The 27097-nt window shown below is 43.6% G+C and overlaps 1 protein-coding gene across 2 annotated transcripts; it reads right to left on the bottom strand.

The window, feature by feature from the left end:
• Positions 1–26667, bottom strand: LOC126531505 (major facilitator superfamily domain-containing protein 6-like). 2 transcript variants are annotated; one of them, XM_055071217.2, is made up of 6 exons: positions 26047–26667; positions 14054–14196; positions 11266–12426; positions 9098–9328; positions 7164–7322; positions 1–2928 (listed from the first exon to the last, which is right to left on the bottom strand). In XM_055071217.2, the coding sequence occupies exons 2-6, from the start codon at positions 14157–14159 to the stop codon at positions 2831–2833; spliced, it is 1755 nt and encodes a 584-aa protein (XP_054927192.1). In that variant the 5' UTR covers positions 14160–14196; positions 26047–26667; the 3' UTR covers positions 1–2830. The 2 variants fall into 2 exon arrangements, with proteins under 2 accessions (XP_054927192.1, XP_050035004.1); XM_050179047.3 differs by lacking the exon at positions 26047–26667 and adding an exon at positions 15361–15553.
• Between the last annotated feature and the right edge of the window lie 430 nt (positions 26668–27097).

Raw genomic sequence — 27097 nt, 5'->3', positions numbered from 1 at the left:
TCAGTGATACTCAGTTTATTTAATGAAATGCGGTTAAATGCAACTGCTTTGCTCTGTGTGTCAGGTGTTATGAACCATTTTACAGATAAACTTGGAAGATGGCTAGCAGTTTCCTATTTCATCACTCATCTCTGTTGAAGGAAATGGCGTACAGACTGTGTGCAGGTGTGCATGTGCATATGGTATATTCAAACATGCACCTTCCATGGAGCCAGCCTAGTCACCGATGTGACTGAACTTTGCGTAGAAGCCAACCTCCTGACATTTAACAAAAGTGCAAACACATGCTTGGTTGGAGAGGTGATTGCAAAGTAGGGGATATGTAACAGGAAAAGTAGGGGATGTGTAACAGGAAAAGTGGGAAATACTGCAAAGCGATTCAGTGACCTTATACACAACACTGACTTGTGCCCACATGGTCCTGTGTTTGCAGATGCAATTTCCTTGACAAGTGAATACATCTGATCCCTGGAGCAGTGTGTCACAGTCTTGTTAGAACATTGTAGCTTAGCCATGATGACCACAATGTTCATGATAAGCTAAGCAATCACATGTGTGTGAGCCCAGTGCACATACACAGGTAGTCCTGTTCAAACAAGTACTGCTGTACTTGATTTTGCACTGTGCATTGCAAAGATGTTCTATTTCAAACCTGCGTACAGTCATACTCAGAATATGTATCTTCATGGAAATTTGAACCTTTATACAACAAACACAGGCATTGGGTATAACGAAGTAAGTGCAACAATTCTCGGCAGCATCAAGCAAATAACAAATATACGAATATATGGCATAAGATGAATATCGAATGTAACAAATATTTTTGTGTCAGATGTGATTTCATTACAATGAAGTCTGGTTGCACTTAGGACCTGCATTAAAAATTGGACATTACCGGACAACACAAACACAACTATTGTGCAACTTTAATTCCCATTACAATTTAAATATCTATAATTTTCACATTTTCCAGTTCATCAAAAGTTCCCACTTTCTTTATTACGCATGTTCATGTTATGTCCTTTCAAATAAGGTGCATTGGCTTTGAGGGGCAGTTAACAGCAAATCAACACCATTGTATCATTGTTAATGTAGGAGCATCAAGTCGTATTGCTCCTCAGCGTTACACAGCATCTCTGAGGAACACAAATTTTACAACCCAAAATGTGTTTCACTTGCTCTCATTGGGCACCCCAGTGTTTCACAAAATGAAATGTGCAATTTGTTCAACGCTAGGTATACTTAACAATATGGTAATATAATTCAATTTGTTACTGGCACTCAGTACAACTCGTTGCAGAAGGCATTTTGTGGCATACAGTTGACATCCACTCCACCTTAGTGGACAGAGCACATGGAGCATTTAAACTGCTTACTTAAAGGGACACTCAAGGAAGATATTAAGTCGAGCTAGACTGAATTATTGAGCTCCTGTATTAACGAATTCATCACTTCTAGTGAGAACAGAACGTGAGTGAGAAACTGACAAAAATGCAAAATCAGAGTGGCACAACCTCTTGTGGAGTATGGTACTTCTTTCGCATGATGTGTGGTGAGACATCAAGGTACCAGGGCAACTGTCAAATCCCGCTAGCTAGAAGATGGGACTGAGGCGGGAGGCGGGTGGTTTGAGAAATGCTGCCAATGCGAGTTGAGATAGGAGTAGCTGATTTGCAGATAGTGGCAGAGATGGTGTCGTGGAGATTATGTCAAAGCCTCAGTATTGGTTTGGGCGATTCTAACTGAGAAGCAGCAGCAGGGCACTCAGTGAAAATTTTCTATGCAACTAAGTCATTGGTACTGTGGCGACACCTGTTTCTCGAACCTCGACCGGCGTTACTATTGGCTAGCGTGGCATTGGCGGCAGGCTGCAGGCGTCTGGTAGACCATGGCGACCAGGCAGGGACGAGATGATTTCTAGTGCAAAACTTGCACTGCTTATTCAATGGTTGGTGAAGGATATAGAAGAAGAGAATGAATGAAAAATACATTGTGGGGCAGCTTAAATATGCCCGCTAAAACCGTAGGCGGGATCTTGCTCACGTCAATGCCACATGACGTGCACCGAGTCTGGTGGGGGATGGGCAGCTGATCCTTTCTCCTAGGCGACGTTGCACATGCTAGCCTCCTCTGGCGGCAATCCGCGGTTCCTGTTTGGTTCGCGGAAAGGGTCTCCCCTCGAGTCGCACAGTTTGTGAAAAGGGTTCTCCACTAGAGTCGCACACACACAAAGGGGCTTGTCATCACTGTGAAGCGCCTGCCAGACTGGCAACTACTCGAGACAACCACAGCAAATTAGGGATCCATCCTCCATTTCGATTAGGCATGGTGTTTGAGCATCCTTTTTGCCCCGGGTGTTGCCCACCAATTGTAACATCACACAGAAAAATATAAAGCAGACTGAGAAGCTATTGAATTAACTCAACTTAATATTTTCCTTTAGCGTCCCTTTAACAGCAACACTTCGATCAGTGGTACAAAGGAAACATGGCTTCTCAGCATGGGTTATACAGAAAAAAAATTATATAACTTTGTAACGTATAAAGCATTATTCATGACTATTAAGAAACATTTTAGCATGTGGTTGCAGCAGCAATATGCTGCTCTAGCAGGTCAACGTTGAGCCACTGGCTTCCTGTGTTGTGGACATAGACATACGTAACAAGCAATGGAATTGAAAACAGACAGTGAAAGCCTTGCTTGAAGCTGGGCTTGGCACGACACATTTTGCAATGTGGAACGGTGTAAACAGTGTGACACCCTCGTGGTACCAGCACACCGTGCGAGATCCAGCAGCTTGCTCTTTCAAGCTATTGCACCACTGCCTTGTTCAAAGCTTTTCTACAGCCTGCTGATCCGAATGGTCTTTTCTGTTGCTTCTGCTAGACATAAAAGGCTGGGCAGATTCCAGGGCCGCTTCAACAACCACTGTGACAGAAAAAAAAAAGGTAGTTCTTTTACTTATTTAGAACATGCTGTGGCTAAATAGACCAAGTGAGGTTACATGAGAACAGGTTGTAATATGTTAACATAGTGGTAGTATACATCAAAGCATGAATAATTGAACATAAGATCAACTTTGATAATAAAGGTAATTGCACAACATTAAAGAAAATGAATAGGGATAGAAGGAGGATGTGCTCAAGCATACAATAAAAGCACCAATCATCAGCTACACATGCCAGATGAAGAATGACACGGAGAAGAAGACTACAGGTAAAAAAGAATAAAACGCATGAGAATGTCAACTAAAAGCCCCATACAAGAATGGTCAACACAAAAATCCAAAGAAGTCCACGATGTACTGCAATTCAGCGTGTATAAGCTGCATTAGAAAACCTGGGGAGGTTTGCACAGACTGGAGTAGAGTATATACAGTTCACTTCTGTTAATTCAACGCTGAAGGGACTGATGAAACTGACTGAATTAGCCAGTTGGTCAAATTAAACAAGATGCAGAAAAAATGCTAGAACACACTGCTGATTTTGGTAGTATTTTTCTAATTCTAACATGCCCGTGAATCAAACAAGTGCCCAATTTCTATGTGTCCTGAGTAGAAAACTTCTAAAGCACACCCGATGTTTAGCAAGAAAAATGGGCAAGGGTCTAATATGTGTTACATAACAAGGGCGGGTTTGCTAAACACTGTGGCAGGTTGGGCTTGTTCGAATTCGAGCTTAGATAACATTTTTTTTGCACAAGCAGACAAGGACAGAAGGGAGAAGTGAACACAACGATGCACGCTGTGGCGTTCACGTCTCTTTTGTCCTTGTCTGCGTGTGCTACATAAATGTATCCAAGGTTTTGTAAAATCAGCTTCGCTGCATGGCTTTACAAAAAATTAGTGTGGCGCGGGAAAGCATACAAATGCTGCGAAGGCAGTTTTGGCATCGTGTCTGATTGCACCGTGCAGACAATTTCCAGCCAAGCTCTTCTGAAAAAAAATAGGAGAAATGCGGTAGAACACATCTTATGATTGCTGTCGATGGTAAAGCATTAGCACTGAATCAATATAGCAACACAATGTATTGCCACCTTCTAAACGAGATATGTGTAAGGTGTGTGCTTCAGCGGGACTCTTCTTTCGCACTTCTCTAAGAACATTCGATGCCACCGCAAAGCCTGCATGTGGCCTCCAAAATGCATGGCACCAGAGAAGCGCGCCATGTAGCAACCGGGCTCCTCTCTCGCGCTTATTTTTGGGCACGCTGCGCCACCTAGTGGCATTGCCGCGAATTTTGAGCATGGCCTCCGAGACGATAAGCATGGCGCGCTAGTGCCTGTGATCACTGAGCACTGTTCCCTCGCTTGCCGCACTTGGCGAGAGATTCATTGAAGAGTGGTACATAGCTAGTGCATTCATGGCAGAGCTCGCTAAAGCATTGGCATGAAAGGCTTTCACTGAAAAGCGGCACCTACCCAGCGCATTTGTGCTGCAGCCTGCTAATGTGTCGGGTTGCTGTACTTGAGGAACCCTTGTGCTGTTGGTTCAATTCCACTAAGCATCAGAGATATTTAAGGGATCTTATTCGTCATTGTAGAGCAGCACATCTCCAGTGCCCCATACCTAGCTACCCTAGTTGATGTCCAAGACATTCATTGAGGAGCAGCACACACCTACGGGCACACACCCAGTGACTCAAGCTGCCATCAAAGAGGTTTACTGAAGACAAGCACACACCAAGTGGGACATACCAAGTGCTCCAAGTCTGCGTCAAAGAGTTTCTTTGAACAGCGGAGCCTACCCAGTGCTGCATCTACAGTGACCCATGTTGGCGTGAAAGAGGTTTGTTGAAGGGCGGCACGTGTGAACACATAGCCACATACTCAGTGATTCAAGTTGGTGTGATGGTCGGTTTCGAACCCTGTTACCTCAGCACAGCTGTCCGATGTACTACCCATCCCATTCCACCACTGACTACCCAGTGAACCAGGTAGGGGGGAAAACGGTTAGATACAAACATAGATAGATAGAGAGATAGGTACATAGATAATACAAACATAGAAAGCCTAAAAAAAAGTACAGGAAGTACTAACTAAGAATGCTAACGCATTAAAAGGCACGCGTTGGAATCGAGTAAATACCACAATCAGACATTGTGGGCTATGGTTATTTATTGAAAATCTTCCTAGGGCAGACTGAAAATTTGTTTTGAACTTGTGCCAACATATTCGCTGTCCCCTAAGCTTGACCGTGACAGACATTGTCACTAAAGAGGCCGCTACTGGGGTCACCGTAGAGGCCAGGCATGTGTGTGCTGACTGGTCAAGTTTGAATTACTCAGCCAAAGCCAATTTTAGGAACAAAATAACAATAGTTTTAATCCATAGACATGCATGGGTGCCGGCCAGGGCATTTGGCTGGGATCAAATGACCCGAAAAATCAAATTAATCGGAGTTGAATTAATGGAAGTGTGCTGTAGTAGTTCCTTGTGTGGTAGCAGGAAATACCCAATCTGGGGCATTCACCAAAAATCAGGTAGCACAGACATAAAAAATAAGAATTTTTTTTTTACACAAATGAAAAATAAATGAGACAACTTCATTATAGGCAGGCTAGCATCAAGAAAAAAAGGAATTTGATAATATAGTGAAAATAAAAAATTATGGAGATCCGATTCACTTGTTGGAATCCGAGTCAAGCTTTGCTTTGCTTGGATGATAAAGAGCGTTCAAACCAATGCCTTTATCAAGGCTAATGTAAGGTTGCAATGAAGGTCACATGCAAGTCTTTTGAGCGTCCAGTGCATTACCTTGACAACCAAAGGGACTGCCTTGTGACTGTTCAATGCAAAGTTTATTTAGGGCCCATCTGTATCATTCTCGTTACACACCCACTTTTGTCAGGGTAGAACGAAGGTGTATGCATGGCATATAAACCTGCCCTACCAATCCTCACGTACTATCCATCACCCAACTACACCTTCCACCCTCCAGTATTGTGAAAGGTTGTTTACTGGACCTTTCTGCCTCCACAGGCACTAAAAAAAGGACCTTTTCCCCCACTTGCTTGCTTTAACCATGCTAGTGAATCTGTTTTGTTGCTGTCAGCAGTCACCATGGTACACACAGTGGCTTCACATGTCAGCAGTACTAAAGCACAAGATTTCACTACAGCATTGCGAACAAGCAAAACAGAGGTCTAGCATTGCTTGCTAGTGACAATGTGCATGGCAGTGCCTGATGTCTGGTTAAAATTCTAGGCACCAGCAGTTCCAAAGCGTTGCTTATTCTCAGTTGCACCTGCACGTTGACATATTTTACACATGACACACAAAACAATGGCCGGTATGCATAAGTGAGAAATTTTAATGTTTTAGAATAGCATTTTATCTGGCTCACAACTGTGGTTTCTGCCTGTCAGATCATTTCTTCTTCTGCACAGCTCGTTGCCCTGGCACATAGACATTTGACTCCTCAGGGTAATGCCTTAAAGTAAGCAGGGTTTTCATGGAATTTCATCTACATCCTCCTCTTTATGGTCTTGTTAAACTGTGAAGTTTGGGTTGCTGTTCTCATTGTTCTCTCAGTGTTCCACTACTGCTGAACCTTGTTATAACGGAGTAGCACCTAACAAATAAATACTTTCGTTATAGCCGATATTCATAAGCGTATATTCATTGCATTCTGATACCAATGATAAATATTTTTTATGTTGCTCGTCCTCTCAGTGCTCACCATATCAAGGTTTGACTGCACTTTTTTCTTCTGTATTCATCTACCCATAACACTTCAGTTCTTCACATTCACTACAGTAAATTCACTTTGCAATATCTTTTTGTATTTACTTTTGTGTAATCTAACTTTCACCATTTATGGTCCATAAACTTCGAACTTTAAATGCTTACTGAAAGAGGTTTAGGCATTAGAAGTGTTCTATACGCTTTCATAGTGTTCTTGTACTGAAGAAACAAAGGAACTTCACCTCACAGAAATAAATATTAGTACTTTAGTGAAGTTATCACATGCAAGTTACTTCTTATCGGAGTTTGATGATATATGCTGGCTTTAAAACTTCTAGTAACAATAAGTACGCAGACATTAGCTGGTACCAGTTATTTTGCTAAAGCATGCCAAGTCATAGGTTATTAAGCAAGCACCTAAATATTCAGCACTGAAAACACTCCAACACTGTATTCACATTTTGGAGGGAAAGGCTCACCCTTGTCCTGCTCACTGCTGCTACAGTGTGTGATGAGCTGACCAATCAGAACTGTCAGCACCAGCCACACCAGAGGCACAAAACTTGCAATGAAGTAGGTCTTCCTGGCACCAAAGTAGCTTAAACCCAGTCCGCCCAAACAAGATCCAGCTGCTATGCCTAAAAACAATATGGCACGGAAAAGGGTGTGCTGATGAAGTGACATCAGTGTGCTAACAACAAAAGGTACAGCACAGTAAGCAAAATTTCATGTCATGTGGCTAAGTTTCATTTTCCTAGTAGGTATGACCCACCCAGCACATTTGGCATACTGCGTGGTATAAGCAACAGTAACCCACATATTCTCAAACATTCTTCAACTCCACACACAAGAGCTGGCATAACACGTTGATCCTATTCCAACCATATTGTATTTTGTACTTTTAGAGTGGTCTCAGTGGCACTCTGCCTATTAATTATCACCAGGATCAGCTGGCCTAACTTGGATATGCCAGCCTAGCTAGTTTGCCTCTAGAAAATGTATGACACTGCTGCCCCTCGACCTAAGTGTTCATTGTGCTTTAATGACACTCTTCAGTGATTTCTGCGCCAGGATTACGTAACTGCAAACATTCAGCATCTACTGAAAGGCACTAGGAGAGAGAGAGAGCTGTTCCTCAAGCAATTCCTTGTCACATACTGCGTTCAGTGACATAATAATTTACCAGCATAAAATAAAAATAGCGCTTCACTTGTACTAAATACATAAAAGGAAATACTTGTGCAGCATACATTCTTCTATGGACATGTATTTTGCACCTAAGCAATACAGCACGTGGTAACTCGCATACATATGTAAATAGCTAAAAACAAGTATTATGCTAATAAAACAAAAGAAAAAGAATTAGTACACTTTCATAAAAAGTGTTTCAGCTAAGCATCAGAACCTTGTGGGGCACAGAATCTAAGAAAAAGCTGAATGCTTCGGAAAACTGCTTCGGTACATGCTAATAATGCAGTGCTGTATGGTTTTACAGTGTGTGGTTTCTTTCGGTATTACAGTAGTTTATTTTTCTCAGAACCCATGCCCCATAAACTTTTTGATGCAGACTGTACATCTCATAATAATCACTTATTTTCACCAGTACAACTTTGATGGAGGGGTTGAGAATACAAGCAACCATATGCTTGACAAGGTTCTTGCCCCCTGTATACATTTGGCAGAGGCTGGGAGGCCACAGAACATGATACAACACAATAATTATGCATGATGAAGGTAATTAACAGGTCATAACAGACAAATTTCCTAGTTTGCATGTGCACTTCCCCACAATGCACTTTTGACCAACCAAAAGGAAGGGGGGGGGGTCATTATTTAAAAACAATGTGTGACTCTTGCATGCCAGTGCTCCACTGTTGCATATTATTTCATCATGGAAGTAATGTCAACATCTTGCACCTCATAAAAGGGTTCGATCGCTGAATTAAAGCCTTACTATGTCCCTAAATTTCGTACCCCCACTACTTTAAGGCATGACCACTGCCATTGGCTTGGCAAACTGCCTTGCAGGAAAGGACAGAGTGACAGTTGAGGGAAAGCTTGGCTGTCACCACTCAATTCTAGACAGTGTGGCTTTGACTGCATGATAGTCAGTGCAGCAGTACTGTCAAAGAGCTTGCACTAAACCAAACACTTAATTACTGTCGCCCCCAGTTGTATGTACATATGTCTCATGTTTAGAAAATAACAGAAGCTTAAGATCCAGCAGCGCTTCAATGCTCTCTGTACTGGTCTGCCTGAAGTACGTATGCACACTCCTGGAGTAAGTACACGGCCTGCCTGGAGCTGGCTTAACAATTAGGGAAAGGGCCTACCTACAGGGTCCTCCAAGTCCAATGTACGATCTGTCATCGCAATGTGACATTTGGTAAAGGTAATGTATTCTGAGCCTTACCCAAGCAATCGAAGACCCCCTGGATGATGCTGAGGAAGGTGGCCTCTGTACCGGGCACAGATATGCTGCGTGCGTAAGAGGTCATGGCCACGTAGAATGAGCCATACGTGGGGCCCTGCAGCAGCTCAATGGCAATGGCCCACCAGGGGTCGCGCAAGAATGAGTAGCCCAGGAACTTCAGGAAGAAGCCCAGGAAGGCCAGCCGCACCACATTGATGTGTTGCAGTTTGCCTGAAAGAGATATGTATCGCACCCGATTATGCAGGAAACATCTTCAGCTACCGTATGTCTGGCATGGCTTCCATGCACTTATGGCCTTCATGGGTCTGCTGGACTGAAGAGACTGCAGTTTCTCGCATTACCTATACCGAGCACCCAAGTGCAAACTGCTGCTGAGTGAAAACAATGATGAGTTGTACTGTTGCTTTCTGCTCTTTTATATGTCAGTTATGGTGCCGCTCCTATTCCGAGCACCATCTTAACAAGCAAACAACAGCATTTTTGTGATAGCACTGGAGTTTTAAAGGAGAGATAGAGGTTTCTTCCCCTTGCAGATGGGAATACACATTCAAAGTGTTGCTTCACTATCGCAATAACAGAAGAAAAAAATGAATTTTCGTAACAAGTGACATTTGCCAGGTTTAAGCGTCTGTATATAGAACTGCAACGAAATTTCATTTTGCCTAAATTGCTAGTAAGTTAGTAGCATACATTACTGAAGCAATCTTGGCAAAGATGCAGGGCTGGGTAATTGTTTACTATTCTTACTAGCAGCCATTTAATAGCATCTAAGCAGACAACACAAGCACCTGGTGGCCAGCAGCTATGATGCAAGTCCCAGGACGTTTCCTCTGCGATTCTTCAGAGTCTCACGGGCAGCTGTAGGTGGTCCCTAATTTTGGAGTTAATGCCCAGGAGCCATGCAATCCAAGTCATGCGTTACTTCAAGCGAGCGCCAATGGCGACTGTTTTTTCAGTTTAAATATAAAAAATCTTAATTTTTGTAATTATTTTGTGATGCATCCACTCACATTTCAAACACAATATTTTGCACATAAGGCTGTTTTTTTTATCTGCACTACCTGAATCCAGGCTATTCACGTGGCCTAAAATTTAATTGAACTTGGCCTTTAACACTAATTGCCATACAATAAAGGAACTTGAATGTTTCTGCTAACATGCCTCAAATAGTATAATAATAATATAAATAGAAGAATAATTCTGCTGAGTTTATCCTTATATTACTGCGTTAGACGTGTCTGCTCTACAGTCTGTATCTAGCTTTCCCTTGTCACATCTTCCCCCTGCACTACAAAAGCTCATTTCAATATGCTGTGCCTCTCAAGCAATATTGCAGACATACCGTTAGCATTTGGAAGAATTCAAGTAACTTAGCATTTGTTTTGCTTAACAAGCACAAGTCACGCCAGTTTGCTGCAGTGTGACAGTGATGCTCTGAAATGTGTACCAATAATTTTGTATGCAGAGTGTTAACTACTCCAGTGGTTCAGCTATTTCTTTAGTTTTGTAAGTCTAAAAATGCAATAACCAATTGTTGATTAACTCTTCATTAACTGATGGTAGAAGTGATGGCAGAGCTACTTATTATATTACAGACCTCGTATGCTAGGTGGAAAGATAACAAAAACTGTGGGAAAAAAACAAACAAGTGAGAATGCTACACTTTCACAATTTGAAAAAAAGATGTTTGTACGACATCCTTAAAAGAAACAACGGGTTTATTGCTAAAAAAAAGGCAAACGGCTACGGTATTCTTAACATTCTAAATGGGAAACTGCTCGACCACCAAAATACTTTGAGCATTTTAGAACTACATAGATTATTCACTTAGGATGAACTGTAGCTATGTGTAAACTGGGCCTATTTTTTGATAAACAAACCGAAAGCTAGGTGAATTGGGTGATGCTCAGCAAACCGTCTGTTGAAGCACCACAAAAGCAAACAGCCCAAAAACAGAGGACAAAAAGAAACACACACACACATGCTAACACGCAAATATGCTGACTAGCAGCTTACGGTCCTTTTGTTATTTTCTGCAGCAATGTAACAAGGACATTCAGTTGGTAGCCAGCACTTGTGTTTTTTCTATCATTCTCCTGCCCACTTCTCTCACATTACTGATGCAATGTTTGTTAATGCACACTTACTTATGAGCCAGCCCGAGAGGAACATGAATGGAAGGTCCCCCAAGAAGCTTTGCGTCGCCAAGGTAAGCCCCATGAGCAACTTGCTAGCGTGCAAGTCCGTGAGGTACCAGTAGATGTAGTACCAGTGGATGCTGCTGCAGCTCCCCACCACAAAGATGTCCAGTAGGAAGCACAGGTGCCTTGGCTTTCTCAGCAGGCCACCGACATTACGGAGGATGCTCTGGTTGGACTTGGAAGGCCCCAGCCACCAATTGAAGCCAACCATGCACTGTATTGCCATCAGCCCTACCGCCATGTAAAAGCCGGGCACAAAGCTTTTGTAGCCGAGCCGAGCATTGACAAAGTCAATCAACAATCCACTCAGGGGTGCCATGATGCCCCAGCCGATGGTACCCCAGAGCCGCTGTAGGCCATAGTCCTGTGGTCTGTCGCCAAGCTGCTGGAAGCAGGCAGTGTCAGACAGTGAGAAAGCACTTGAGATGGCGATACGGATCAGACATGTGAGCAGAAGAAAAAGCCAGAACTGCAACGAGTGCATGTCTTCAGAGGCGGTGGCAGAGTCTGCAGCTTTCTCTAGGCATGATGAGAGATCCACCGAACAGTTTGCACTACACGTCACAACGGTTTCCTCGAGGCCGAAACCTGCACTCTGCAGTGACTCACTTTCGTTGTTGACAAGATAAAACTCACTGGGCACTTTTGCAGGAACAAGCTGTAGACCTATGCTGCGATGGAGTATACACGGCTCACTTACGTTATCACGTGAAGTGTGGTTGCCTCTCTGGCAAGGGCATGTAAGGAAACAGTGCACACTTGAGTTCTTAAAGTGGTCGGCCATGCAGAATTCACTCTCAATTCCCAACAGCGAACCCGTGGCGTTTGAGGTAGTTAAGTTCAGCTGTAAACTCAGTCCGGTATCTTGCTCACTGGAAGTTTTCAAAGAAGGCACCGAACTGATGAGCAAAAGGGAAACGGCTTCCAACACAATGATAGAGACAAGCACCGGCGTAATCTTCTGCAGTCTGTCTGAGATGCCTGCCACGAGTGGTCGAACAAGGAACACAATGAAAGGAACCACAGTCAACACCACGCCCACGGAGGCGGCATTGAGTCCCAGTTCATGCCCGTAGACTGACAGGGCAGGAAGGATTATAGCAGATGCTGAAAAACAAGAAAGAAGTAGAATAAAAAGACCCATCAAAGTTTAGCTTCATGAAAATATCAGATAAAGTAGGTATAAATGTGTGCTTTACATGTGCTCTGGATTGACTGAACTTTAGCACGCGCAAGCAACAATGTTTATTTTATATGAGCCCATAAGCTTCATTGTCGTGGCGGCTATAGTACCCACCTAAGCCATGGTATGCGACAAAGCTGCCCATTTAGTTCATTATGTGGTAATCTTTCCTTAATACAGCAGGCCCAAAACACACAGAATGTACAGTCTTTATTGATAGTATGTGGACTGCATATCCTGCAACAGTCAAGCTGATTACAGGCTGTTTACGGGAGTTCCTGTGGCATACCTAAAGTTCCAATGCCCTGAGAAAAGAAAGTAGTATGTATAGTACAGTATCTGAAAACTGTTACTTGTTTTTAGTGTTCTTTTTATTGTATCTTCAGTGGTTTATTTTATGTGCAAGAAAAGCATAGAAGAGTGGCTAGTGGTAAAATCCCATGGATATACTGAAGCAATACGAAGTTGACAGATCCTTCAATTAATAAAGGTAAAAATGTGTGCTCCCTCAATCTTTTTCACTGTAGAATGGAATATACAGCATTGTGGCACTGTAGTATCACACAGCTAAAGAAAAGAACAAGTGAAGAAGATGGAATAGTGCACTGTGTTGGATATACTGTTAATCTCAGCTGTTTAAATGTTAGAACTTCGGAATGAATTGAAAAGTATGATTGCCACTATTTAATGGTGCACAGTGAATTGACATCTGAAATTCATCCTATAAGGTTCAAAATTATTTCTGATGCAATAAAAGGAGGTGGATACCACGATGTGTACCCACCAGGTTAGGCTCTAAAATTTCAGCATAAGTTATGAAATGAAATGGCATACTCCTCGAACATAGCTTTAATTTCATAGTTTCACAATTTAGATGCCTAAGTGATCTATGGATAAACAACATAGCAGCTACAGTGAGGTGTACTGAAGCAATTTCTATCTTTTGGTTTTGTTCCCATTATGAAGAAAGGAGCAGGTAGTAACATGTTGGTTACATTTTCTCCCAAGACAACCTAAGCCTCATAACTATAAACATATTACACATATGTACTACAGCTGCACCTAATAAACCTTACAAACACCTACCACCCTGTTTGAACAACGTTTTTGCAACCACCAATGGCTTCACTTGATCTATTATATTAGGCAAACTTATAGTTGTAGTATAGCACCACAGCGGCTATGCTTTTGTCCGTGAATTGACATAACAAAATGCCACCAATACCATGTCATGCATGATATAAGGCTTTTGAGATCATCTGAAATTATGTTAGCCATAGCAAACTTTAGCTTTATGCTGTCGGGAAAAATATACTATATTGCATGAAGTATCTGGTGTCAACAAGCACAGCAAAATCAGGCATTTTTCATTCGGTCCCTAATGCAGTGATGAAAGCACGTGTAAATAAATAATAATAAAAAAGACAAAGAAAATGCCTCCCCCCTCTTCACCATTGGCTATCATGAGAAACCCCTTCCACTTTAAGAGTGGGATTCTGATATGTTGACAGAGGGAGATAAGACAGCGTTATCATCAGCTGTGACACTTACATCCATAAAGGAAGAAGAAGTTCGCTTTAGCGAACAGGAGACCTCCGTTCAAACGGTGTAATGCACGTGGAGTTGTGGACCTTGGCTCTTCGGATCCGATGCCCATTGCAAATGTGGGCTAGAAACCTGCCTAATAGTAGCACCTACGAGTAAAAGGGATAAGAAGGATGAGCAGTGCAATTATACACATAGCAATTACCTGTGTGGTTCCAGATACAATAAATAAGATTTATTAAGAGTAAGCACTCAGTAAGAAAATTGAACTGGACCTCATTCAGAGGCACACATAGACAAATAATACAACCCATTCAGGCACTACGTACACAACTCTGCATGTGAAGATAGTGCAGCATCAAAATCAAAAGCACTGATTGAAACAACATATTGAAACACTTCTAAATGGACATGTGCTGCAAGTTTGAATAATACATGTGAAGTGTTGTAGTAAAATGAGTTGGAAAGTAGATGGCTGGGTGTTTGCTTTCGGTGGCAGTTTGTCTTCATGTAGTGGGCTCACTTCTTCGTTGTTTTCACAATGTTTCATATCAGGCACATACTTCAGGTGCCTGGATAGGTGCTCTTTAAGTATGCTAGACATGAAGTAGTTGATGTCCTGATATCTGATGTATCCGTAAAGAGTTCTCGCATGGAGTCTACATTCTGTAAACCTGACAAAGCTCACTGGAGATTTGAACATTCCTAATTTCTTTTGAAGCTGTATTGTTCTCATAACTCCCAAGGTACAAGAAATGTTATGAAATTAAGTTTTTAATTGACACCTGCGCGGGATAAATTGCTTGTTTTAAGAAACAAGTACCGCTGCCCAGCTAGCTTATATAGTGTACCACGATGGCCGTTCAAAAAAGGCTCATGTGTCGTACCACTTTGACAGCTCGAGAGTACATAAACGTTTCAGAACAGCAGTTGCAGTCCTCTCGATAATGTAATTAAGAATCCAAATTAACGCTTGCTTATTATCAACAGCATTAAAAACAGCACTAAGTAGTTACCTACCTGATTTTATTTCGTTCAATGTGCATATATAACGTGCAACTGATGAATTGCGGATGCAGTGTATTAAGAAAATTCGACCGAAGATTGGCACTGAATAACAGTAAAAGTATAGTCAAGCATGTAAAGAGCATATCGATAGGACCACTACTTATATGATTGAAGCACACACCCGACAAGGTCATTTGTAAGTACGCTGAAGGCAGCACTAATTACAACTGAAAGCGATTTTCACGTTTAAAAACACAAGCGAGAAACACTCGAGCTGCTTGTTGCTCGCAGCAAAGCGGCCTCACCGGAAAGAAACTTCACTGTTTGCGATGCGCTACTGCTCTCGTATACCGCGGCAGCTGTTGCTTGGCTGTTGTCTCACGAAGCTGTCCTCGCAAAAAAACGCCAAGGCAGCGCGAAATATGAGCGACGAGAGAAGCACACGTGCGGACGGGAGACGAAGGAACGAAGCAAGCCGCGACCTAGCGCGTTAGCGGACGACGGACGCTCCTTCCGAATCAAGAGATTACAGAAAAATGATGATGATAACAAAAACAGTTCTTGTTTCTTTTTGAAGCTGACGTGCGCTGCAAAACTGCGGCGGCACCCGTAGCAATAAGAGTTATTGTAATTTTTGAGATAATCGTGTTGTGCAATAACAGTTGCCCTGACTTTTTTTTTATTCCTCAAAGATGGCCGTAGCAGTGGCGCGCTGGTAATCTCTGAGGCAATACTACGCGCACTTGTTTGGTATGCGGTGTATAGCCGTGTGCAACAGTGCTTTTAGCCTTTGATAACAAATGATGAAGCCTGTAATAAAAAGGACATTTTTTTAACCTACCCTAGTGCAGCTAGCGCAGGAAATCGCCATCAAGAAAGCTGGTTTCGAAAAAGTGTAGCTGCACCCACCCGCACGAAGTGATCCTTGGTAGCAGAAGCGTAGCATGAAAACTACACTTTCTACACCGCAGTTTTGATAAGACAGACAGATAGGCTGGCTTTGCTAACGTGTGACGCCAATTTGTCTGTGACTGTCGGCGCTGTCTGTATACATATGTGGCGACGACAGTGAAGGTTCGCTGCGGGGACGGCAGCGAAGTGCTGGAATGACCAAGTGTCACAGAGGAAGGTGAGCGTATCTTCCGAGAAGATAAAATGATTACACTAACGAATGGTGCATATCCAGACTACGCGCTGTATTATATGAATAGAGATGTTGCCTTCGTGCGCCACGCATTCGCGATGTATTCAGCTGCAGTTTGTATAGATTTGTTGGTGAAAGCAAACTAGTACATTGCTTTTTAGTGCTGAGGCAAGGGTATATACCAGGCGCTTTTCTTTTTCTTAGCTGCACCAAATGAAAAAAAAATTCTCTATCGCACATAGTGCAATTGTAACCCTTGAATAGAGTGACCTAATATTATAGTACACTCTAGCTTGAGCTAAATTACTCGTTGAGGTGCCGCCATTACGTCTATGACAAATCGATATGTATATTTAGATAATTACCACAATTGCACTAATTAACTTATAAATAATTACCTTACAGCACATATATAAATTTATGAGTTGTAACCGGTGAGTTCGCCAGATGTATCTGCTCGGAAAGAATTCTCAGATCTATAGCAGTTTCGAGGTCGTTTTCAAGCATCTTTAAATGCATTGGCATTACAGTTACTTTTGCGTTTCAATGCATAACACAGCGTTTTCTTTAAAAAGTAAGTGGAACAACACTGCATTTTTACCGCAAGTTTGACGGCGCATATCCCTAAACTGATGCCATCAGAATTTGTTCCAAACTCACTAGCTACACTTGGTAGATTCAAATATGTGCCCTAAAGTAATTAATTAAAATTTATTAGTGTAGTTATATTAATTACCCAATTAAGCATTTTGATTCCTCGTAGAAGTAATGGCCATCTCAATGAGTGATCTAGCTCGAAGGTTAGACTAGTGCCATCTGCTACAGGCAACTTTTAAAAAATCTGGTGCCGCTAAAAAAAAAAAAAAAAATGTCGCAGTTTCACCCGAAAGGCGAAGCACCGATTACGATAGCAAATTAGTAGTCATCTAAAGAAGTAAATATAGTAGTTTTACCGGCAGTATAAACTTCTGAAGATTCGCTTACTAACTAAACGAACAAGCATGGTGTCACGCGCGCACAGGCAAACAGAAACGCATCTCACTCGATAAGCGCAGACGCTCTCTGTGAAACCGTTGGCGTGAGTAAAAGCGGCAGCAGCAGCGAGCGAACTGACCTTCGTGCTGGTTCTCGCTTCAACGCGTAAGCGGCGAGAACACAGCGCATACGTAGATATGAGCCCTCGGCGCACCTAGAATCTGTTCTCATCGCAGATTGCTTTTAAGATAGAGCTCACGCAGCCGCCGCCACAGTAGACCCCCTTCCCCACGTGGTGGCTTGCACGCGGCGGAAGACGGCGCGCTTGCTCCCCGTCTTCCTCAGATAAAATCAACACCCTCGGCTCACCCTCGCAAGCTTTCACTCGCACCTGTACAGCATACGGCGCGCGGCCACGGTGTTATCGCACTTGGACTTGTGCGGAACATCACGCCGACGTCTATGACGACGGCGGAAATGCGCCCGGGTTGTCCATATAATTCCTATCACACACACAAAAAAAGAATCATATACACGCAGCCAGTGCATCAATACGAATTTAGGCGCAGTGCGATGTCAAGTGCTTTTTGTCGGCTGGTGCAGAAGACGACGCGCAGACTGCTCTGATTGGCTACAGTCCAGTCAGTGCAGCACACGACTTCATAGCCTCTGTCCGACACTAGACCCGTCTGTACGATCACTCATATGATCCGCTAAAACAAATATTTCTACTTCTTTTAGCGCTTTTGAAGAGGCGGGCCTTCCAGCCCCTTAACTGGCTGCCAACGTAAGCTGAGATTTCGGTTCACAGGCGAATAAATTTGTGCCAGTGTTTGCATTCTAGTGACGAAGTGTTAAATAAAAAAAATATGCGGCAACCCCACTGGAGTTGTCGAAGTGTGCGTAAGAATTGCGCCTCCTGTTCATCTCCACGCATACGACGCGACATATGCTGTTCTGACAGATCAGTTGACAGTGCATTATATATATGCTTTACTAGCCTTGGAACCTGTTTGGGCTCTTTATCCGACTAGTATAAGGCGTTATTAAACCTTGTCAATGGTGATCAACCAGATCGGACTCGATCCAACCTCTTATCGACCCTTATCAACCTTTATCGGTCGTTACCGGCTTTATCGAACTCAATCCGGCCCTTTCGACACTTATCGGTCGTCCTCAACATTATCGGAATCGCTATGATCCTTATCAACCTTTATATGTACTTATCAACCTTATCGGACATGATCCGACCCCTGTCAACCCTTATCTGTGGTTATCAACCTTATCGGACTCAATCTGACCCTTACAAACTCGTATTGGTCGTTATCAACCTCACCGGAATCGATCGGACCCTCATAAACCCTTATCTATTCTTATCAACCTTATCAGATATGATCCGACCCTAATCAACCCTTACGGTCTTTATCAACCTTATCAGAATTGACCCGACCTTTATCAACACTTCTCGGTTCTTGTCAATGTTATCAGAATTGCTCCGACCATTAAAAGTCTTTATCTTCCTTTAGCACCTTATCTAACCGCTTCGAACCATTATCAACAGCGATCACACCCACATAACCTCTCATAACTCCTTATCAACTTATTGACTGCTTATCTGTCTGTGTTGCGCGACAACACAGGCAGCGCGGTGCAACACATTAATATGATTCAGACATATTCGCCTTCTACATGCGTGGGTGTTTATAGCTCAGTGGGTAAGGCACTCGGCTTCTGAGCGTAATGCATCAGCGACGGTTCTCCTCAGCGAGTAGACATAGAAATGCTTACTTATTTAAAAACCAATCAACCAAAGACTTAAATTTCGCAATGTTGACATCGCTGCGTATCGCTGCAGATCGCTGTCTACATGTGTTGCATTATTGTCGAATTTGAGCGCTTAATAATTGCTGCTTTCTCCGCGATTTGCCATTCCGTTCGCATATAAAATTGTATTCTACAGTCAATTCAGGGCAGTACGCAGCTGTCAACCTCATCTTCCATCCATCCAGCTGCGTGTGCATACCCTTCATCGAATAAGGACGAGGCTACCGTAGTTTGCCATGTATAAGCAGTGGAGGCACTGTCGGTTATCACTCTAGGCTGGCGCTGTGCGCCGTAGCCAACACTCTATTGTTTCATAGTAATGTACTGAAGCGGAAGCGTAGCAAATACGTGCAGTATCAATCCAAGTGAAATTCGAAGTGGCGTGCCAACAATCTATATATCGCTGCCCATATCAATCAATCAATCAATCAATCAATCAATCAATCAATCAATCAATCAATCAATCAATCAATCAATCAATCAATCAATCAATCAATCAATCAATCAATCAATCAATCAATCAATTTATTTCAGTATCAAAGACACTTGGTGGGTACAGACAAAAAGCCATTCATCAGGCTTGACGAGGTCTGCACCCCCGAATACTGGCAGACAAGGCGCATAACAAATACAGCACGCCAACATAAATAAACCGAACAGTGTACAGAAGTCAGGTGTGTGTGCATTTACGGTCTTAAATCAGCTGCTATTGTCATAAATTCTAGTAAAAGAAGCATAACAACAAATCACTGTGTAGAAACAAATAATAAAATAAGAAAGAAATATGCTTGAACACACGACGACCGAGTTCGCATGTTTAGCTTGCCTGCCGCTCAGGACAGTAAGTAAGCCGGACACGGTTTTGCCCCTACGGCCGGCAGGACTTACGGGTCATTTGAAGCCCAAGCTGATGTGTATGGTTCGATAACCAAATGCTACAAGGTTTCGACTTGTATACGCTCTAGGCTCAGTGTCTCTTCCATAGCAGACCGCAATAACAGCTGTTTAATGCAAAGGCCACTTCGAACACTGCGCGATCCCAGGAAAAGAGGGTGATAAAGTTGTTTCTACCCGCTCCATACACCCACCCGAATGACTTAAGGGAACTTCTCCGCACACTGAGGCTTACTGCGGAGAAGCAAGCTATGCCGAATGCCTTTATGGAAAGCTACGCGGGTGCAGGCGCACCTTCCAAACCGCGTCGCAACTGTGAAATGACTGTAGATTATTTATGCTCAACTTCTTCCTCGCTGCATAAATTAATTCTCGTGCATAGCGTGTCTACCAAACTAATCCGCCATCGCATATTATAAATTTCGTGTATACCTCGAAAATAACGAACTTCTTTCTTGGTTATCTAATGCCGATAGTAGGCACTCCACCCAAGTCAGACAAGCCTGAACCAACTACCTTAAACCAAACAAATAAAAAATGGCAGTAAAAAAACTGAGCGCAGTAACAAGTACACCAATAAAATGCAGAGAGAGAGAGAGAGAGAGAGAGAGAGAGAGACTAAACAAGAAATTAATTCAGTTACGGAAAAGCAACAGAACTGAGCACAAGCTAAGCATATAAACTAAGTCAGAATGCAGGAAATGAACGTGAACTAACTACAAACACAGCACCAACAGGTATAGAAAGCGAAAAAAAAAAAGGTAGATCCCACGCCCTGTGGAAATCGATGTTATGCGAATCACATTGCAAGTAGCTGGCTATCCAGCATCGTTGAACTTGGTACTAGGGGCCCAAGGTGTAATCCCACAATAGCGCACGTATTCGTGTCCATTGAATAGACCCGAAACGAGGCGAAAAAGGAACCCGCCTACCGCGAAGTACCTGGGATGAGCAATGTCCGCCCGGGACAATGACCTTACTCTCCCTCCATCATGCATTTCACCTCGTTTCGATCATGCACAAAAGGTGAGAATAATGGGCCTACCGCAAACGTGTTATCGATAATTTATACCCTTCACTTCAAAGGACTGAAACCACCTTTCGGGTTCAGTCACGTTCAGTGGCGCGGGAGGGGGGCGTGTCAAATATGTCTGGAGACCCCCTATGTCCGTCGGCTTGATTGGGCGTAAATGGTAAAGAATGCTCCGGTAACCAGCAGGCCGAGCTCGTGTACTCGATGTACCAAGTGTGTAGCGCCGCAGAATTGTCGGCTGTAGCTTTATAAACATCCTACGTAATAATTGCACGAATGTACAGGCTAAAAAAATCAACTCGCTAAGTGGTCGCTAAACTACTCACCTTAGCGGAACGTTTCATGTGCGGTGCACTCGCGCTGGGATCTCATGTCCCACTATGGTTTGTGTGTCGTAAGTATGTATACAGTGTTACATTTATCAGTTTTGTATCATTTGTATTAGTTTTGTATCAGTTTCGCGGTGTTGAATGAAAGCACTGTTACCTAGTCATATCTAACCGTATCTTTGTCATTTTGTTGTTGTTCTTATGGTGGCGTCCCACAGGGCGGTGTATTGAGTCCTGTTCTCTTTAACCTAACTGTGGTTGGCCCTGCTGAAATATTATCCAAAACAATTCACCTATCAATGTACGCCGATGATGTACCTCAAGCCACAGTTTTCAAACTTGTTGCGACACATCAAGGCTACCTTCCGTCGGGCTTTACACCAGCAGCAAGATCACTGTACCCTTCTGGTGCCTACGACAGCCACAAGTACGCTTCACGATTCCGGGAATTACTAAGAAGACCCGTCATACAAAAGTGGCTATACGACAGTTGACATTGTCATTACTGAACGAGGCATATGAACAAAGAACGCGCATACCGATGGATCTGTCTCAGCCACCAGCTCCACAAGCGCGGTTATCATCCCTGCCTTACAAGTCATATTTACGTTCAAAGTGTCCCATATAACGACCTCTATGGCAACAGAACTTGCCGCTCTACGTGCCGCTGTTAATTACATCGCACAAGCCAAACCTCTAAACTGGGTCGTCTTTTTTTGGGACTCCAAGTCAGCGCTTCAGAGTCTGCAGTCAGCCTTACGACGCAAGACCTATGAATAACTGGTGTTTGAGACCACATAGGTTCTCCATCAAGCCCTCATAAACGGACATGACATCATCTTCCAATGGCTTCCGGAGCACTGTGGCATCGTCGGAAATGACCTTGTTGATGATGCCACCCGGTCAGTCCATAAAAAACAAAAACAAAAAAGAAACTGACACATTCTATACCCTTCTCAAGGACAGACGCTGCAAGGGTCCTTGTTTACTTGCTCAAACCAAGACTGAAACTGTGCTTAACACCCCGAATTTCTCCAACTGCAGTTTCCACCGGCAGTTGGTCAACGGGACGTGCGTCTGGTTGACCTTCCTACCGTTCCTTCTTTCGTTTCCTCCTCCTCTTCTTGTTGTTATTGTTGTTGTTGTTGTGTGGCTTCTTGTCACAAATACAGTGTCCTGTTTCAGCTGCACGGAATTTTACAAAAAGGTGAATTTTCTGAGGATATTTCCCGATATTCTATCAGGTTATGCGTCTTTGTGACCACTAGGAACTCGCGCAAGATATGGCAGATAATTAATAAGGATATCTTAAATAACTGTTTAATTAGCAATTATAGAGGAAACACTGCAATTCGGGAATCGAGGCCCCAAAGTGATATTATCAACTCGGCAAAAACTTATTTAAACAAAATCGCCTTGGTTGCTAGAGCCTGCGGTACTTAGGCACCACGGGCGACCCAGTGTGGCAGTACCCAAAGAAATATGAAATAGTGCACCAGTGACGTCGATATCTCTACCCTCTCCACTGCGAGTGCAGACCAACAGTAGCGCGAGCTTTCGCAGGCACGGGGCTTCATCGCGGCCTTCTCGCTTATCACAAGTTATCAGTGCAGCACACTGTGTTATTTGGTGCAGAAAATAAAACAGACTGTATACCTTTTACATTAGCGATCTCTGGGTACGAAAGCGAAGGAGGGGAGGGAGGGTCCAAGGCGGCTGTGCCGGTGCTGAAACATCACCGTCCCCCCCCCTCCCCCCCCCCCCCCCACACACACACACTCCCTGGAAATTTTCGATAACCTCTTGTTCTTGACTATACCCGGTAGGAGAGGGGGGGGGACAGAACACCCATGGGCCCCGGGTGCCAGACGACCTAGCTACGCCACTGCAGGTCACGTCGTATGTTCATTATTTCCACTTTCATAATATTTTACACACGAGTGTGTTACTGTCTAACCAACCAAGTATATATTTACGTTGTTTTCGCTTAATTGCTTGACATTTTTGTTGTTCCGGCTTGTAGCGATGCTTTCTCATCGTTCTAGCTAACATATAATTAATTAATTAATTTACTTATTATACCCTCAAGGCATACAAGCAGTATAGAGGGGAGGGGTCAATCATTCAACATAAATACAGTTATTTGCACATACACAATTGAGAATTTCGAAAATGGGAACGAATGTAATTTCTAATAACAACGAAAATTCACACTGTCATGCACGGCTTGTACAATAATTACGGCAAGAAAATACTATTGCAGCCGATTAAGACACTAAAAGATGAAGTTTCCAACCGACATAGAGAACGTTTACAGAAAAAAAATGCTGGAATGCGCTAAAATTGCGCTGGCAAAAGTTTCACGAAAATGGTCACAGTTGGTAATGCTAACTAATGAGGCGGTTAATAATGAGGTTAATAACTATATTAACAGAACAAAGTCTGTATCGTGTGTCTTTCAGTATATTTCGCTCCCCTCAGCAATTCCTGTGGCCCTGAAGCTAATATAAATAAATAAATAAATAAATAAATAAATAAATAAATAAATAAATAAATAAATAAATAAATAAATAAATTGCATTAAAAACGGAATATTGGTATACTGTTCAATGTCGAGTTTATACTGTAATACTGCTGTCATTCCTAACTTTGAAGTAGACACTCCTCCGACTATCGTCAGTTTATGTTCGATGCGCGCACGCTGAAAAGACTGGAAAGGTATCATAATTAGAGGTTTACTGAGAACACTTTTGGGTGAAATGAATTCGTTCTTTCTCAGGCAGATCGAGCTTGTGTTAGTCACTCGTGCGTTCATACGTTACACGTATGCAGGCAAAGTCATTAATGAGTCATCTGATTAACACTCAGACCCATCCCCGATTGTGAGTCCGCGTTCGACGGGGTCCGATTTCTGCACGGTGATTTCTGCAGTTCGAGTGAGTTCGGTGTACTTTGATTTAGTTGAATCTGAGGGAGCCATACGCGAGAGGTATATCTTGTGATTGAGCCCGAACGAGTTCTGTTTATTTAGATGGGGGCGTGCAGCACACTGTTGTGGTCGGCAGTTCACCCCGCGACACCTTCCGGTCACAGCTCGCGCGATTATGGGGTATGGACCGACGGCCTTGTCAAAATGGTTCTCAATACGGATGATTTATGGCCAACACAGGAGTACCTCTGTCAGGAGATGTTTGGGCAATTAGCAAGGATACGGTCCTTTACCTGACAGCCGCCCAAATTGGCATGTCCACGCGGAGGACGGAGTCAGTATACGATCGGAGTCAACGTACCCGGTTTCCCCTTTCCCCTGTTTGTGCCCAGTGATGTGCGTGCGTTTCCGACAAAGCTCCCTTCGGAGGGAAACGGCAACAGGCCTCCGGATTGGTGGGACCTGATGTTATCGGTCTCCTGACACCGGATTGGGAGAAGTGACTGAACAATGACCACGCAGGGCATAAAAGGAGCAACGGACGGCGGGAGCGATCGGCTGCTTCACGAACTCCTTCACGAACTTTTTCTGTACTACCTTGAATTTTCTTGTACATATGTAAATATAAACGTGTATGTAAAGCGTCCTGAATATCGGGACCAGCCCCACGTTCACTTACTCCTCCACGAGCAAAGTAGATTCCACATCTTCGGACCCCCAGTCGCAACAACACCCGCAATTAAGTGCGTGTCTGGGCGTGCTACTGAGCCCGCTGTTGACGACGGACTGCTGCCCACCTTCGCCATGCGTTCTTGACTTCTCTGCGTCGGTCGTGCACCGTGAAATAATGTGTACCCTTAAAAGTGAATGAAAGTGCAACTCGGTCTATAACTCACGCCCTTGCACCCTTTCCGGGTATAAGAGTGAGAGTTTTAAACAGATTTAAGCCCTTGTTCACTTTTAAGGCTGTCAGTTATATTACGGTGTGCTCCGCGTCCTCAGTTGCCGCTGCCTAGCGTAACTTTGGTCGTCGCTACTTACGGTGCACAGCGGATGTGCGACGGCTTCTTGTTCTATAGCAGCGAAAATTTCGGTGTCGGAAATCGAGGGACCGAAAGTTAAGGACTCAATGATCAACGAGATGGTAAGTTGAGAAAGCTTATTAGGACAGTGATGAGGCCACGAAGACTGCATATCAAAAACTGGTGTCACAGCTTGCTTATTAACAAAGTGACCCGCGGTACCACCAGGGACGTCATGAACAGATTCAATAATATTTTGTGCAGCTGGATAATGGGCACAGTCACAACGTGCGTCAGTTGGCTTTATTCATAGCCTGGCTCGGCCAAGCCGGCAACCACGAACAACAGAATGCTAACATGGGCTTGTTGGTACACGATGAAGTTACATCGAGTAACAGCTCAGGAGACAGGGCAGGCAGGAGTAAACGCGAAACACTTACTTATCGCAAATGAAGAAGAGTTCTTACGAAAGAAGAGCTTCGTGAGCTCGGTACCTGATGCGTGCCGAAAAGTGAGGAGAGAGAAGAGTATATAAACGCCATCGAACTTATCTCACTTCTTCGGAGCCTTGTGCAATTTCGCTGGCACCGGCGAGCATCCGGCAAGCCGAATGGCCTCGCGAGTTGCAGCTTCTCAAGTATGTATTCTAGAAACATTATCTTTGCGGGTCATCCACGTGTAAGATATTGTAGATAACGGTGCTGACACTGACCTGACAATATGATAAACCCCGAATCACTGCTTGTACAGTGCACTCATCACACGCTCTGATAATCATGAAATATTCCCACGATATATAGCGTTACGCTTTTACAACAGCGGCAAACAACACTGTACTCACTGCTGTGGAGAGCTGAGAATTTGATGTCCCGCGCTTTGGACTTTCCCCCCTTCTCTTGGTGTATCAGTCGTTCACGAAAAAAAGCGAGCGTTGGGTATCTGTTGGCGGGAGAAGTAGGATGGAAGTGTCTGGCCTAAACCTTCACCCGGTAGTGTCTGCACGTCGTGTGAGCAGTCGCGCACGCTTTTTTTTTTTTTTTTTACGCAACTGGTGCAACGGAGCCGCGCGGCGCGATGTCTCTTCGCGCATCCGGCGAACAAAGGGCATCACGCATTTCTGCAGCTTCTCGGAAACGTAAACACTGCTGGGAAAGCTGACGCGCAGCTGTGCGCGTCTCGTGCGATGCGCGCACCGCCGCGGTCTCCCCGAAAGCGCCACGTGACGAGACGACACAGAAATGCTTAGTCACGACGGCTCGCACCGATCTCGTTGGAACCTCCGATGCCCGCGAAAGACCTCCGGAAAGCACTTAAGCCAGAACAAACCAACTGAGATACGTTCGGAGATAAATATTTTACTAAAATATAAATGGTATAGCTGGTTTCGACAAACGACTTTCTGTTTCGGTAACCAGATGGTGGGTGTTTGCGGGATGACGTCAGAAATACATCGTTTCGCCCCGTTCCTGCGATCGCTGTGGCTGTCACAAATGACGCAGACAGGAAGAAAAAGACACGCTATTGTTAACCTCTTTATGAGCATCATAATCACCGCTAAACAATGTAAGCAAGTTTCGCTCTTTCTTGACGTCACGATAATGTTGATGACGCCAGGTCAGGCATTTCGAGACCAACTTTAGTATCAGATACTGTATCTTATAATTGTTATCCGACATCAATACTTGCTAAGTATCATCCTTTTGCGTGCGAAAAGTGAGTGGTAAAATTAATTAACGATCGGAAAGGTGTCTCGGCACTTCTTTAATGGAAGCAGGCGCATGACAGTGTTGAATTTTTTTTACATGTACACCAGCTGGATGCTTATAGAGTGGCATGCCTGTCAACGTTTCTCACTGTGATCTTGCTTATTGCTGTGACAACTGTTAGTGGGA

This window comes from Dermacentor andersoni, chromosome 5 (genome assembly GCF_023375885.2).
Source record: "Dermacentor andersoni chromosome 5, qqDerAnde1_hic_scaffold, whole genome shotgun sequence".
NCBI classification, from domain to species: domain Eukaryota; kingdom Metazoa; phylum Arthropoda; class Arachnida; order Ixodida; family Ixodidae; genus Dermacentor; species Dermacentor andersoni.
This window is presented reverse-complemented; position numbering and strand designations above follow the sequence as displayed.

Bases quoted from the DNA above. Each gene is read 5' to 3' on its own strand.
- LOC126531505 (XM_055071217.2), bottom strand. From the start codon at position 14,159: ATGGGCATCGGATCCGAAGAGCCAAGGTCCACAACTCCACGTGCATTA. The intron at 12,427-14,053 runs GTAAGTGTCACA...CTTGTTTTTCAG, and splicing joins CTTCTTCTTCCTTTATGGAT to CATCTGCTATAATCCTTCCT. The intron at 2,929-7,163 runs GTGAGCCTTTCC...TTTCTGTCACAG, and splicing joins CAGCAGTGAGCAGGACAAGG to TGGTTGTTGAAGCGGCCCTG.